Source organism: Pan troglodytes, chromosome 3, assembly GCF_028858775.2.
Source record: "Pan troglodytes isolate AG18354 chromosome 3, NHGRI_mPanTro3-v2.0_pri, whole genome shotgun sequence".
Classification (NCBI taxonomy): domain Eukaryota; kingdom Metazoa; phylum Chordata; class Mammalia; order Primates; family Hominidae; genus Pan; species Pan troglodytes.
This window is the reverse complement of record NC_072401.2, coordinates 65911548-65927559: the sequence shown is the minus strand read 5'-3', so window position 1 is coordinate 65927559 and position 16012 is coordinate 65911548. Positions and strand designations below refer to the sequence as shown.

Below are 16012 nucleotides of genomic sequence, written 5' to 3'. Positions count from 1 at the left end.
TCCTGCTTACTGTATCAATTTTTTAAAGCAGATTTACTCTGCACTGTTTTCCAACTTGTCTGACTGGGTGAGGCAGAACCACTTATATGGAGCAAGTTACATCATGAGACAGATTTAGTACTTACAAGTAGTCAGAAAAGGACAGAAGAAGAAGCCTAGGATACATTGTGAACCAATCCCCCAAGGCTCAAGAAAGCTGCCTATGGTGGGTGGTTTCTCAACTGTACATGCTCCACTTACATCATAGGTGAAAGGTCCTGAAAGGCAGCTTGCCCTGTGTTATATACCTCAGGGCAACATGACCCACCAAGTAAAGCTTTGAAGAACAACTTGCCTCCAGAGGAGAAAGGAACAAAATCTGTGTTTTTTCAGACTAGAGGTAGTTTCTCTCTACCTCAATATGTATTCCTGGGAAGGGAAAGGAACAAGGCCTGGGCTGTGTCAGGCTGCTCCTCCCTATCTCAGGAGGTTGCATTCCCAGCACATTCTCAAATTGGCAGAGTTGTTTCCTTATCTTCCTCGCAGGGCATGCGACAGGGGTGTGGCTCGCTTCTTTAGTGCGCAGCTGCTAAAACCCCTAGCTGGAGCATGCAGACGGGCAGGCCTTGGGGAGCGTTTTTGGGTTCAGAACCCACAGCAGCATCTAGGGCTGAGCGTTTACAGCTCCTGAAGCCCCAGTGGGCGTGTGTTACAGTTCGCGCTTTCTGCTTTGCCATCGGCAGGCAGCTTGTGTTTATCAACACAGTTAGACCCTCTGTCATATGGCAATGACAGAGGAGTTTCTGTATCCCAGGTTCTTGCCCTGGGGTACCAGAAAAATTGGATCACACAGGGGCTTGGAGGATGGGTGTAAAGTTTTATTGAGTAGTTCTCAGTGAGATGGATGGGCAGGCTAGAAGGGGGATAAAGAGGGAAGATGGTCTTCCCCTGGAGACATGCTGCACAGAGGCCGGACTTTCTTCCAACCACCCCCAACTGAATTCCGTGTTGCCCCACCTCGATGGCCTGCCTTTGTCTGCTGCTGTGCTCTTCTGCTCCTTTCGAGTCCAGTTGCTTGTGTCTGCCTGGTAAAGGTCTCAGGCTTACATGGGCACAGGATGGGGGTTGTGGCAGGCCAAAACGCAGCTTTTCTGGCACAAAAACAGAAATGCTTGTCCTTACTTAGGTCCGTGGGCACAGGCCTGAAGGTGGAACCCTCACCAGGACCTCCACCCTACTCTACCCAGCACCTCCCTGTCTCCCCGCCCCCGTATCAATTCTATAGTTATTCTTGAGAACCGCAAGCAATAAAGAGTAGAGAACTAATCAAGTTGGTCTAAGGCCAAATGAAGAACTATCCAGTGTTCTCCATTCCACTTTCAATCTAGGCTAAAAGTAAATCTCCTCAGAGTATTTGAGTCTATGTTATCCACATTGTGTTCAATACATTGTTTTATACTACTTTCTGGATTATGTTTAATTTTTCATTTTCAATTGTTGAATGTTATTTCTTATTATGTAACTATATCCTTGGCTTAAGTAAGTAAATGTGTACGTGTTGATCGCAAAATAATTAAGACTACATTCTGAGACAAATTATACTCAGAAAACAAGTATTTCTAATGGATTTGTTTCAGTGAAAAATAACCATTTTTGCTGTATTCTTTTTCTTTTTTTTGGTTTAAACTATCTTTTATTTTAATAATTCTTAAGATTCAGGTAGTTTTGAAAGATCTCTTATCTCAGATTATAGAGACTATATTATATTACATGGACATTCTGTTTTAGGTAGCATATTATGGTCTTCTACAGAGTTTAACTTAAAGTGTACGAGTAGGTGAGGAGTCTAGTTGACATCAAGAATTATTGTTGCTCACCTGTAGTAAGAAAGAAATTTTATCTTTTCTCAAAAATCTCTGAAATTTTAGGAAAATGTATTATATGGATATGATTTAAAACATGTCCTTTCCCCCCAAAGAACAAATTCTAGAAGTTATAAGCAAGGCTAAATAAACTATAATTAATGAGAAAAATAATTTAATACCACTTTCTTAATTTCTATCCCATATGGAATATTTTTTATTATTTTTATTTCAATTGTTTTTTTAAATTTTATTATTATTTTACTTTAAGTTTTAGGGTACATGTGCACAACGTGCAGGTTTGTTACATATGTATACATGTGCCATGTTGGCGTGCTGCACCTATCACCTTGTCATTTAGCATTAGGTATATCTCCCACTGCTATCCCTTCCCCCTCCCCCCACCCCACAACAGTCCCCAGTATGTGATGTTCCCCTTTCTGTGTCCATGTGTTCCCATTGTTCAATTCCCACCTGTGAGTGAGAACATGCGGTGTTTGGTTTTTTGTCCTTGCGATAGTTTGCTGAGAATGATGGTTTCCAGCTTCATCCATGTCCCTACAAAGGACATGAACTCATCATTTTTTGTGGCTGCCAAGTATTCCATGGCATATATGTGCCACATTTTCTTAATCCAGTCTATCATTGTTGGACATTTGGGTTGATTCCAAGTCTTTGCTATTGTGAATAGTGCTGCTATAAACATACGTGTGCATGTGTCTTTATAGCAGCATGATTTATAGTCCTTTGGGTATATACCCAGTAATGGGATGGCTGTGTCAAATGGTATTTCTAGTTCTAGATCTCTTAGGAATCACCACACTGACTTCCACAATGGTTGAACTAGTTGACAGTCCCACCAACAGTGTAAAAGTGTTCCTATTTCTCCACATCCTCTCCAGCACCTGTTGTTTCCTGACTTTTTAATGATCGCCATTCTAACTGGTGTGAGATGATATCTCATTGTGGTTTTGATTTGCATTTCTCTAATGGCCAGTGATGATGAGCATTTTTTCTTGTGTCTGTTGGCTGCATAAATGTCTTCTTTTGAGAAGTGTCTGTTCATATCCTTCACCCACTTTCTGATGGGGTTGTTTGTTTTTTTCTTGTAAATTTGTTTGTGTTCATTGTAGATTCTGGATATTAGCCCTTTGTCAAATGAGTAGATTGCAAAAATTTTCTCCCATTCTGTAGGTTGCCTGTTGACTCTGATGGTAGTTTCTTTTGCTGTGCAGAAGCTCTTTAGTTTAATGAGATCCCATTTGTCAATTTTGTCTTTTGTTGCCATTGCTTTTGGTGTTTTAGACATGAAGTCCTTGCCCATGCCTATGTCCTGAATGGTATTGCCTAGGTTTTCTTCTAGGGTTTTTATGGTTTTAGGTCTAACATGTAAGTCTTTAATCCATCTTGAATTAATTTTTGTATAAGGTATAAGGAAGGGATCCAGTAACATGCCCACCACTTTTTCCTTAAAGAGTAGGCACTGATTTTATTTATTTACTCTGTGCTTTAATATGAAAAATAATCAAAAATGTGTACTTATAAAAGATAACAACATATCAATTTAATCACCAGATTTAATTGAGCACATAGTAAAATTTTTTTAATCCATGAAAGAACATGTATTATTCCATTCTCTCACTGCTATAAAGAAATACCTGAGACTGGGGAATTTATTTAAAAAATGGGTTTGATTGGCTCATGGTTCTACTGGCTATACAGGAAGCATGATTCTAGCCATCTTCTTGGCTTCTATGGAGGGATCAGGAAACTTACAATCATGGTGGAATGTAAAGGAAGAGCAAGCACGTCTTACATGGCTGGCACAAGAGGAAGGAGCTGAAGGAGGTAATACTTACTTTTAAACAACCAGATCTCATGAGAACTCACTCATTACAAAAACAGCACTGAGAAGATGGTGCTAAACCATTCAAGAGAAACCACCCCACGATCCAATCATCTATCTCCAGGCCCAGTGTCCAACACTGAGGATTACAATTTGACATGATATTTGGGTGGGGACCCAGATCCAAACCATATCAGAACATATTTTCAAGTATCTTCCAATTCTAACATTTGATGAGTCCGTGACTATATACCTATATAAATTACCTCACTTATTTCTCAATGATTTATCGTACCTGAATATTTTATGTTTTATTTTGTTTCTTTAAATTTTATGATACATTTGACTGATTACATCTTTTTTATCCATTTTAAATACCATTTTTATTATTGTTATTTGATTTTCTGTGGCGAGCAAATGAAAAGGAAGGCTTACAAGAATATATTTTTTCCTTCTATATAACCCTATTAAATATGAGGTTTATCTTCTTTCATTCCCTCACCTCCTGTGTGGTTAAGCGATTGGAGGGAAGAATGTGGAACAAAAAATACACCTAGTTCATTGTCCCTACACAGAACTCTTTAAAAGACTACTTTGAGAGAACAGCTTAGATTAACTGCTTTTTCTTGTGGTTGCTCTGTTTTATTTTGTTTAAATTTGCATTTTGATCTGCCTGTAACATCTTATAGTTTATAAAAAAACAACAAATTCTTCAGGATTCCTTCAGGAGATTTATGTATTTTCAGTAAGTGTATATAAGAACTCTGATAAAATTTTAAACCGTTTTAGTGTGCCAATTATTTTTCTGGGAAAAATATGTTAAATTTGAAAATTTGAAATGCTATTGTTCCTAGAAAATATGTGTAAGGATAACTTTCCATGCACAATGAGTTTACCTTTAGTATAATGTATTGAATTGTTTCATTAGTTGTGAAAATGTTTTCACATTAACTCTTGTTTCTGCAATTTTGTTTGGTAATATCAAAGTAATCAATATTACTTTATCGATTAATCTTAGTCAAGTTGTTAATGGATTACTTTTTTTTAGAAATAGCTGTATGGTTAAATTGTTTTGAATTTAGTCCCTATCTGTCTACAGTGGTTGAGTGTGTATTTATTAAATTTTTATTAAAAGATTTAATAAATTTTTTACTGATATAAATATTCTTGTTTATTTCATTTTGTATTGTTAAACTGATTCTATACAGTTTATAGAATCATCTGAGGAAAGAAAATAATGCACCATGTAGATAGTCATGAGCCATAATTGTATGTATAGCATATGCATACACAGGGAGAGAGAGAGAGAGAGAGAGAGAGAGAAAGAGAATGATTCTTTTGAGGAGCTAGCTCATCATATTCTAGGGCTGGAAAATTCAAAATCTCCAGGACAGACTGCCATGCTGGAGACCCAGGGCAATTTAGAATCAAAATACAGTCATGAGGCAGAATTTCTTTTTCCTCAAGAGGCCTAAATCTTTTCTCTTAAGGCCTTCACTTGATTGAATGAGACCTATCCACACTATAGAGGACCATCTGCTTTATACAAAGTTTGCTAATTTAAATGTTAATCATATCTTAAAAATACCTTCACAGCAATGTCTAGATTGGCATTTGAATAAAAGCTTGGCATTATACATATCCTAGCCAAGTTGACACATAAAATTAGCCATCATGCACGAGAAAGGCAAACCTAATTAAGAAAAATTTCTAATCAATTTAACCAAATAATATTTTAACATTCTCTAATTACTTTATATGGTAGAATGACATAATTTAGGCTTAATGAAATATAGGCTTAAAATTAAAGAAGAAATAAATATTACATAATACTAAGCAAAGAGCTGGGGAAGATATTAATATTGGACAAAATACACTTTAAAGCAAAAATTGTTACAAAGGGCAAAAAGAACAATATATATTGAAAAAAGTGTCAACTGTCAATTCATAAACATCACATAACAAGTATAAACATACATGCATCAAACAATAGAACCCCAAAGTATATGAAGCAATAATTGACAGAATTTTAAAAAGAAATACATAGTTTTGCAATAACATTTGAAGACTTTAATACCTCACTTTAAATAGTGATTATAGCACCAAGGATGAAGCTCATTACAAAAATGGAGCACCTGAATAACATTATAAAACAACTAGACCTTACAGGTCTATACAGAACTCTCTCTCTACCTAAGAATAGCAGAATGTGAGAATTCTTCTGTGCACATGGAACATTCTGAGATAGACCATGTATTAGGAAAAAAATCTGTTCTCAATACATTTAAACATATTAAAATTATACAAAAGATCTTATCTGACCACAATTCAATGTCAAAGGAATGATGTAATGAAAACTAAAAACTCAACAAATCCCTGCAAGATAAACAACACATCCTTAAACCACCAATTGATCCAATTAAAAATTTACAAGACAAAGTAGAAAATACTTTGAGATGAATGAAAACACGAAGCCAGCATTCAAAAACTGTGAAGTAAAGCCAAAGCAGGATCACATAGAATTTTATAGCTGCATATACCTACCAAAATTGTGAGTCATAAGCCCTGAAACAGAAAAACAGATCATGTTTCTGCTTATTTAGGATAAGGAGCCAATGCACAGTCCTCTTACCTCTTCCACCTCAGAGACCTCAGTGCAGTTCACAAGGAGCTCCTTTTAACCACCCTCATCAGGACTAGTGCCTGTGTTCAGCACTGGGATATTCATGGGCAAACCAGGGGGGCCTTCAGCTCTGCCCAACTGTGTCCTGCTAACCCTGCAAAAGAAGCTCAAGACACCAGGCATCCAACTATCCAGCCCTTCACCTGAGAAAACAGAGAGCACCTCATAATAAATAAAGATTAAGTCTATGCCCATCTGCTTCTGTGGAAACTGGATTTCACCTGAAAACACTATCTACTGGTCAGTAGGTCAATGTCCACAGCCCACTAGAAAACCCACTGGCAGAAGTGCATAGGACTATAGAGTAAAACCAAAAGATCCTACCCAACACAACACTCTCCAGATAAGAAGGAACCAGTGTAAAAATTTTGTCACAATAAAGAATCTTAATTTGTGATACCACCAAAGGCTTACTGTAGCTCTCCAGCAATAGTCCCTAGTAAAAATGGAGGCACTGAGATAACAGATGAAGAATTCAAAGCATGGATTGCAGTGAAACTCAATGAGATCCAAGATAATATTGAAAATCAACACAAAGAAACCTGTAAAACAATATAGTAAATAAGGGAAAAGGTAAATATTTTACAAAGAAACTAATCTGAGCTACTGGAATTAAAAAACTCATGTTAGGAATTTCAAAATGCAATCAAAAGCTTTATCAATACACTAGACTGAACAGAATAAAGAATTTCAGAGCTTAGAGGTTAAGTTTCAAATTAACCAAGGCAAACCAACATGAAAAAAATTAAAGAATCTTAAAAAATGAACAAAGTTTCTGAGAAATATAGAACTGTGTAAAGCTACCAATCCTACTAATTTTTAGCATTCCTGAAAGAGATGGAGAAAAAGTTAATTATCTGTAAAACATACTAGAGGAAATTTTTTTTAAAATTTCCTAATGTTGCAAGAGGAGTAGGCACCTAGTTACAAGAAATCTGGAGAACACCTCACAGACACTATACAAAATGAACATCACCAAGGTATATAATCACCAGACTAAGATTAATGCTAAAGAAAAATACCTTAAATGCAGATAGAGAAAAATGTCAGATCACATACAAAAAGATCTCCACTAGACTAACAGCAGACTTCTCAGCAGACCTACCAGTCATAAGAGACTTGGGGCCTATTTTCAGCAAGGTAAAAGAATGATGCGCCAACCAACAAATAGACTTTAAACCAACAACAGTACAAAAGGACAAAATGCTACTACATAATGATGAAGCAGCCTTGTTGTCTGGGGTAAATACCAAGGTTCTTGGTCTCATGTCCAAGAAGATTGAGGTCATGGACTCACACACACAATTACACACAGAGTGAGTTTAGAGCAGGAATTTAATAGGCAAAAAAAAAGAAAGAAAGAAAAAGAAGAGCTCTCCATCACAAAGTGGAGTCCTGAGTGGGTTTCCAAGTTGTAGTAAAAGCATCTGGGTTTTTATAAATGGGTGAGGAGGAGGCTAGTGAGGAGGGGATGTCACATCCTCCTAGGGTCCAGTGATTTAGTTGGGACCAGTTGTGCTGTCTGTATAGAGCAGAGTTTTTATGGGTGTTTTAGTCTGTGTTGCTTATCTGGGAGGGAGAGTTTCTGTGTCTGTTTCCAGACATCTTCTCGCAGGTGCAGGAATCCCTGCCCTCAACCCCAATTCTACTTTTAGCTTTCCTATCTTAGCGCTCCTAAAGGGGAAGGAATGTGTTTATTAAGGCCCACTGTTTTCCTGGGGCCCATTGTATAAGTGTGAAATTTGGTGATTACCCAGTAGACTCCTCCTTCTCTTTCTGTGTCCGAGCTGTTTATCTGTGATTTACAGTCTGCTCTTTGTTAGAACATAAGTGATCTCTTTGAACTGCATGAGGTTAGAATGGGAGATATATCTGAGCTGCTTTTTGTTCAAAGGAAAGTTTTCTGCTGGGGACTCTTTACCCTAACTGTCTGCCTAAGTAATTTCTTTCTGCTTCTTATAAGAATTATAAAGTTTTCAGTACTACAAGATGACCTAACTATTCTCAATATATATGCACCAAACATTGGAGTACCTAGAGAGTCATACAAGAAATACTTCTAGACCTGGGAAAAAATTTACAAAGATACACAATAATAGATAATATGGCAGAACACTAACAGCACTAACTAAAAAAAAAATTCTGGACTTAAATTTGGCCCTTGATCAACTGTATCTAATAGACATCTACAGAACAGTCCATTCATTAACCATAGGATATATATTTTTCTTATCTGCACATACAACACTCTAAGATCAAGCACATTCTTCATCATAAGGCAATACTCAATAAATGCAAAAAATCAAGGTTATATCACCATACTTTCAACCACAGTAGAATAAAATTACAAATGAATACCAAGAAGATCCCTGAAAACCACACAATTACATAGAAATTAAACAAGTTGCTCCTGACCTATTTTTACATACAAAATAAATTTAGGGAATAAATTAAAATATTCTCAGAGTAAATAAAAACACAGACAAAACAAACTCAAATCTCTAAGATACAGCCAAAGCAATATTAAGAGAAAAGTTTATAACAAGAAATGCCTATATAAGGAAGGTAGAAAGACCTCAAATTAATGACCTAACATTGCATCTAGAGGAACTAGAAAAACAAAAACAAACTTACTCCAAAGCTAGCAGACAAAAAGCAAGAGCAAAAAATAGAACAGAACTGAGTGAAACTGATATGTAAATATCTATAAACAGAATCAACAAAAGTTAAAGCTCATTCTCTGAAAGAAACAAAAAGATTGTGAGACAACTGCTAAGTTAACTTGAAAAAAAAGAGAAGATTCAAATAAGCACAATTAGAAACAATAAAAGTGATATTACAGCCAATCACATATAAATACAAAAGATATTTAGAGACTATTTTGAATATAGTTGTTTTACACATAGTTAGAAAAATACTATTCTAAAATTAATATGGAACCAAAAAAGGGCCCAGATAGCCAAAGTATCAGTAAGCAAATGAACAAAGCTGGAGGCACCAGGTTACCTGTCTTCAAATTATACTACAAAGTTACAATAACCAAAACAGTATGAGACTGGTAAAAGCACAGACATAGACAAATGGAACAGAATAGAGAACTCAGAAATAAAGCCACATACCTACAACCATCTGATCTTCAACAAAATCAACAAAAAATAAGAAATGGGGAAAGGACCCCCTATTCAATAAAGAGTGCTGGGATAACTTAATATCTATATGCAAAAGAATGGAAGTAGACCCCTATCTATCACCATACACAAAAATTAACTCAATATAGATTAAAGATTCGATTGTATAAACTCAAACTCTAAAATCCTAGAAGAAAACCTAGGAAATACCTTTCTCAATATTGGCCTTGACAAGGAATTTATGTCTAATATCTCAGAAGCAATTGCAGCAAAACAAAAATTGGTTAAGTTTGACCTAATTAAACTGAAGAACTTTTGTATAGCCAGGAAAATTATCAAGGGAGTAAACAGACTCTTTACAGAATGGGGCAAAAATATTCACAAACTGTGCATCTGAGCAAGGCCTAATACACAGAGTCTATAAGGAACTCACTCAACAAGCAAAACATAAATAAATAAATAACCCCATGAAATTGTGGGCAAAACACAGACACTTCTCTAAAGAAGACACACAAGTTACCAACAAACATAAGAAAAGTGTTCAACATCACTAATCATCATAGCAATGCAAATCAAAACCACAGTAAGATAATATTTCACATGAATCAGAATGGCTTCTCTTAAAAAATAAATAACAGATGTTCACCAGGCTGCAGAGAATAGGGGACACATGTACAGGTGGTGGATTGTACATTGTTTCAGCCACTTTGGAGAGAACTTTGTAGATTTTGCAAAGAACCAAAAGTTGAACTACAATTCAACCCAATAATCCAATTACTGAATATATATCCAAGGAAAACACATTCATATACCAAAAAGACATACACTCTTATGTTCATTGAAACACTATTCACAATAGTAAATACATGGAATCAACCTAGGAGCACATTAACAGCATATAGAATAAAGAAAATACTAAAAATTGGAGACTAACATTGTTTTTGTAAAATTATGAATTTCTCTTCATTTTTTTTTCTTATTTTTAATTTTTATGGGGACAAAGCAGGTGGTATATATTTATGGGGTATATGAAACATTTTGATACTGTCATGCAATGCATAATAATCACATAATGGTAGATGAAATATCCATGTCCACAAGCATTTATTCTTTGTGTTACAAACAAATTATACTTTTAGTTATTTTAAGATATACAGTATATTATTGACTATAGTCACTGTGCTGTGCTATCAAATACTAGGTCTCATTCATGTATTCTAACTGTTACTGGTACACATTAACTATCCCCACCTCCTTCTCATTCCCATCCTATTACCCTTCCCAGCTTTTTATAACAAACTTTTGACTCTGTCTCCATGGGCTCAATATGAGGGGTGGTCTCCTCCCTTAATTGTATTGGAGTCTATTTCTCTCTTTAATTCAAATAGTGTTTGTTTTATATATCTGAGTGCTCTAGTGTTGGGCGCATATATATTTAAAAATTTTATATCATCTTTCTGACTTGACCCCTTTATTATTATATACTGATATTCTTTATCTCTTCTTACAGTATTTGTCCTGAAATTTATTTTGTTTGCTATAAATATAACTACTTGTATTCTTTTTTGGTTTCCATCGGCATGGAATATATTTTTCCTTCCCTTTATTTAAGTTCATGTGTGTCTTTACAAGTGAAGTGTTGTTCTTGTTGACAACAAGTTAATGAGTCTTGTTTTTCATCCATTCAGCCACTATATGTCTTCTGATTAGAGAGTTTAATCCATTTACATTGAGTGTTATTATTGATGAGTAAGAACTTACTACTGCCATTTTGCTATTCATTTTCTGTTTTTTTGTGGTGTTCTATTTCTTCTTTATTTTATTGCTGTCTTCCTCTTAGTGAAGATTGTTTTCTCTGGTGATGTAATTTAGTTTCTTGCTTTTTATTTTTGTGTACCCATTGTATTTATATGTTTGTTTGTTTTATGTTACCAAAAAGCTTGCAAATAATACATTATCATTCATTATTTTTAACTGATAACAACAGTTTCCATAAACAAACAAGCCAAAAAAATTAATACTTACTCTATGCCATAACTTAATCCTCCTGCTTTTTCTTGTTTCTTTACAAATCTTGTTATATTACGTCTTGAAGAGCAGTTATAGCTATTTTTAATTGTATCATTTTTTAGTCTTTCATCTTTCTACTTAAGACTAGTTTACACACCAGAGTTACAGTGTTATAATAATCTGTTTTTCCATGTACTTACCATATTCAGTGAGTTTCATACCTTCAGATGATTTCTTATTGCTTATTAATATTCTTTTCTTTCTGATTGAAGTATTTCTTTACGATTTCTAGTAGGACAGGTCTGGTGTTAATACAATTCCTCACCTTTTGTATGTCTAAGAAAGCCTTTATTTCTTCTTCATGTTTTAAGGATAATTTCTCCAGATATATTATTCTAGGGTAAAATATTTATTTTGTTTTGTTTGGTTTTGCTTTTCTTCAGCATTTTAAATATGTCATGCCACTTTCTCCTGGCCTATAAGGTTTTCACTGAAAGTTCTGCTGCTAGAGGTATTGGTGCTCTATTGTGTGATATTTGTTTCTTTTCTCTTGATGCTTTTAGGATCCTTTATCCTTGACCTATGAGAGTTTTATTATTAAATGCCCTGTGGGAGTTTGATTTGAGTTAAATCTGCTTTATGTTCTGTAACCTTCTTGTATTTGGATATGGATATTTTTCCCTAAATTGGGGAAGTTCTCTGTTATTTTCTCTTTGAATAAACTTTCCACCATTATCTTTTTCTCTATCTCCTCTTTAAGGCCAATAACTCTTAGATTTGCCCTTTAGAGGCTCTTTTCTGGATCCTCTAGGCACCCTTCATTGTTTCTCATTGTTTTTTTTTTTTTTTTGGTCTTCTCTGACTGTGTATTTTCAAATAGGCTCTTTTTAATCTCACTAATTCCTACTTTTTCTTGATCACGTTTTCTATTAAAATACTCTGATGCATTTTTGTCACTTGCATTTTGAAGCTACAGAATTTCTTTTTAATTTTTAAGTATGTCATCACTTTATTAATTTTTTTCTCTCTATTACCTTTACTTTCTTACAGTTTCCTCAACATGACTATTTCGAATTCTCTGTCTGAAAGGTCACGTATGTCTGTTTCTCCAAGATTGGTCCCTAGTGCCTTATTTAGTTCACTTGGTTAGGTCATGTATTCCTGTCTTCTCTTGATACTTGTAGATATTTTTCTGTCTGTATTAAAGTAAGGTATTTATTGTTGTCTTCTCAGTTTGGGCTTCTTTCTACTCCCTTCTTCTGTGAAAGACTTTCCAGATATTTGCAAAAACTTGAATGTTGTGATCTAAGCTCTATCTGCTTTACTATGGACCCCAAGCCCAGTAACGCTATGGTTCTTGTAGAGTCACAGAGGTACTGACTTGATGGTCTTGGACAAGATCCAGAAAAATTTCCTGGATTACCAGGGAGAGACTGTTGTTCTGTTCTTTTATTTTCTTCCGAATGATCAGAGTCTCTCTCTATGTTCTGAGCTACTGGGAGCTTGGGGTGGAGTGACATAAGCACCTGTGTGGCCACTGTCCTATGACTAGGCTGGTTCTTGCACAAGGTCTGCTGTAACCATTCCTTTGCTATTGCCTACATTTGCTCAAAATTCTGGGGATCTGCAGTCAGCAGCTGGCAAAGCTATTCAGGCCTATATCCTTCCCTTCAGGGTGACGAGATATTCCAGGCCCCAAGCAGGTTCAAAATCCTTAGAAGTCTACCTGGTGTTTTATTGTGCTGTGGCTAAGCTGGCACTCAACCCACAAGACACAGTCACTCTCATTCTTCTCTCCCCTTTCCAAAGGCAGAGAAGCCTCGTCCTCTGGTCACCTTCGCCTTAGCCCATGGGGAGTACTGCCAGACTGCCATCGATGTTCTCTTAAGGCTCAAAGTCTCTTCAATCAGCTTGTGCATGAATGTTGCCTGGCCTTGGACTCACCTCTCAGGTCAGTTGGCTCCTCTCTGGCCCAGAGTACATCTGGAAATTCCACCCAATAGTCCAGTCCTGGAATAAGCCACTCCAAGGCCCCACTGGGGGCTGTAACATATTTTGACAGAGCTGGCATCAAAGGTGAAAGACAAAGTCTCCTATACTTTTTCCTTCACTTTTCTGATGCAAAAGGAGTCTCTCCCCATAGCCACCACAGCTGGAAATGTGCTGAGTTTAACCTGAGCCCTGCAAGTCTCAGCATCTCACCCAATCTCCTCAGTGTAGTACCTGGGTGTTCCTACTAGATATTTAGGGCCCAAGGACCCTTCAGTTAGCAGGTGATAAGTTTTGCCAGGTGTGGTTTCTTTCTTTCAAGGTAGCAGGTTTCCTTCTAGACTAAGGTGTATCTAGAAATGTCCAGGAACTAGAGCCTGAAAAGAGAGCCTCATGACTCTGACCAGTGCCTCATCCTACTGTGGCTGAGCTCGTATCCAAGACATAACACAAATCCTTCCCGTTCTTTCCTCTCCCCTCCACAAGCAGAATGAAGGGGTCTCTTTTGGAGCCACAAGCTGTGCAACCTGGGTTTAGCAGAGGAGTGATTCCAGTACTCCCTTAGCTACGTTAGCTGATATCTCCGTAGGCCACCTGCCCTCTAGCCTACTGTCTCTGGGCCCAGTTCAGCCCTAGAACTTGTCAAGGTGTTACGGTTCTCACTGTCTAGACTGCCTTTCAAGTTTTTCTGAGATCACAGAGCACTTCAGACTGTGGTGGCAAGGCTTGTGGGAACTCAAGTTTTGACTGCTGGGATTGGCTATTCTCCCATTGCTAGGACTGGTTTAAATATTCCCTTTGTGGGAGAGCATCAGGTAAGTTTGGTCTGGTTTTGCTTTCTGCTATAACAGGGGCAGCACTGAGCTGCGTTCAATGCCTCAATATTGCTGGCTCCATCTATCACCAAGGCACAGAAAAGCTCTTCACACCATGCCACTGCTTTTGGGGACGGGGGAGCAGTGGCTTTGCTGACTGAAAATGTTCTTTCCTGTCACTTCATTGCCTCTTTTAGTGATATAAATTTAAAATCAGTTACTGTGAGTGCTCCCCTAATTTTTGGTTCTTATGAAGGTGCTTTTTTGGTGTCAATAGTTGGTAAATTAGTGTCTTTCCTGGGGGCAAGATCAGTGGAACCTATTACACCATCTTCCTCTACCTACTCTTAAATTGCACATTTCTTTAAAATGGTTTTTATATTCATTGGATCAGAGAAGAGATAATTTATGTGTCATTAAATCATGTACATACAGTGTAGTAAAATACCCAAAAGCTTAAGAAGATACATAATAATGGGAAAATTACTTTTGATTTAGGTACTTTATTCCATTTTCTCAAAAACATCCTATTAAGTGTATTACAATAAAAATGAATATGATGAATTCACCAAATCTTGAATATAAAATTATTTATACTAAGTTAATTTTAACCCTAAGAATTAACAGTAACAAAAGCAAAACTGAAATTTTTAAGAAATTTGTAGCAAGATTACAGGATACAAATTTGACATAAAAACGTCTACTGCTTTTCTTTTCACCATCAATGAAAAATTAGATTTTGAAATTCAAAACATAAGAGCATTTATATTAGCACCAAAAAGAATGAGGTGCTTTTAATACAAACATTGTGTGATATCTATTTGAAGAAATCTTTAAAAAATACTAATAAAAAACATAAGAAATATGAATATATGGTAATATATTCCGTGTTTCTGAATGGGAGGAATCAGTATCGCTGTCAGTTTTTCCACCTTGATCAAAGATTCAACGTGATCTCGATCAATATTACAGCAAATTACTTTTTAATAGCAACAAACGGATTTTAAGATTTATATGGAAAGTCAAAAGATAAGAATATTTAACATAGCCCTGAAAATAAAAATTTGGTGGACTGACATTGACTGACTTAAAGACTCACTATAAGACTCCTGTGATCAAGACAGCATGATATTGGCAAAAGAATATATAATAGATCAACAGAACAGAATTAAAAGCCCAGAAAGAGATCCCAAAATATAGCAAACTGATCTTTTACAGAAAAAAAAAAAGCAATTTAATAGGTAAAGGATGATCCTTTCCACAAATATACTGGGAAAACTGGAAATCTGCATGTAAAAAAAATAAATATACACACAGAACTTTTACAAAACTTGACTCAAAATAGAACATACACCTAAATGTAAAATTTAAAACTCTGAAAAAGTATAGACAATAACATTAGGGAAATCTAGTGGGTGATGACTAAACACCAACACAAAAAGCATGATCTACAAAAGAAAACATTGATAATTTTGACTTAGTTAAAATTAAAACTTCTGTTCTAAAAAGGACACGTATTCAGAAAGTGAAAAGACAAGCCACACAATGTAAGAAAAGATTTGCAAAACATATATTTTATAAAAGACTGGCATCCAAAATATAAGAACTATTAAAACTTATCAATAAGAAAGCAATCCAGGTATATATTGAGTAGAAATCCAAGTAAACATCTCACCAAATATATACAAATAGCAAATAAA

General features: G+C 35.8%; 1 protein-coding gene across 1 annotated transcript in view; it reads left to right on the top strand.

Annotated features, from left to right (window-relative positions):
• Positions 1 to 15530, top strand: part of LOC134809764 (uncharacterized) — a 94915-nt gene extending 79385 nt beyond the window's left edge. Inside the window, exon 3 of the mRNA XM_063808470.1 lies at positions 13318 to 15530. Within this exon, the coding sequence (XP_063664540.1) occupies positions 13318 to 13527 (210 nt within the window). The 3' untranslated portion in view covers positions 13528 to 15530. The remainder of the gene's footprint in view (positions 1 to 13317) is intronic.
• Positions 15531 to 16012: the final 482 nt, after the last annotated feature.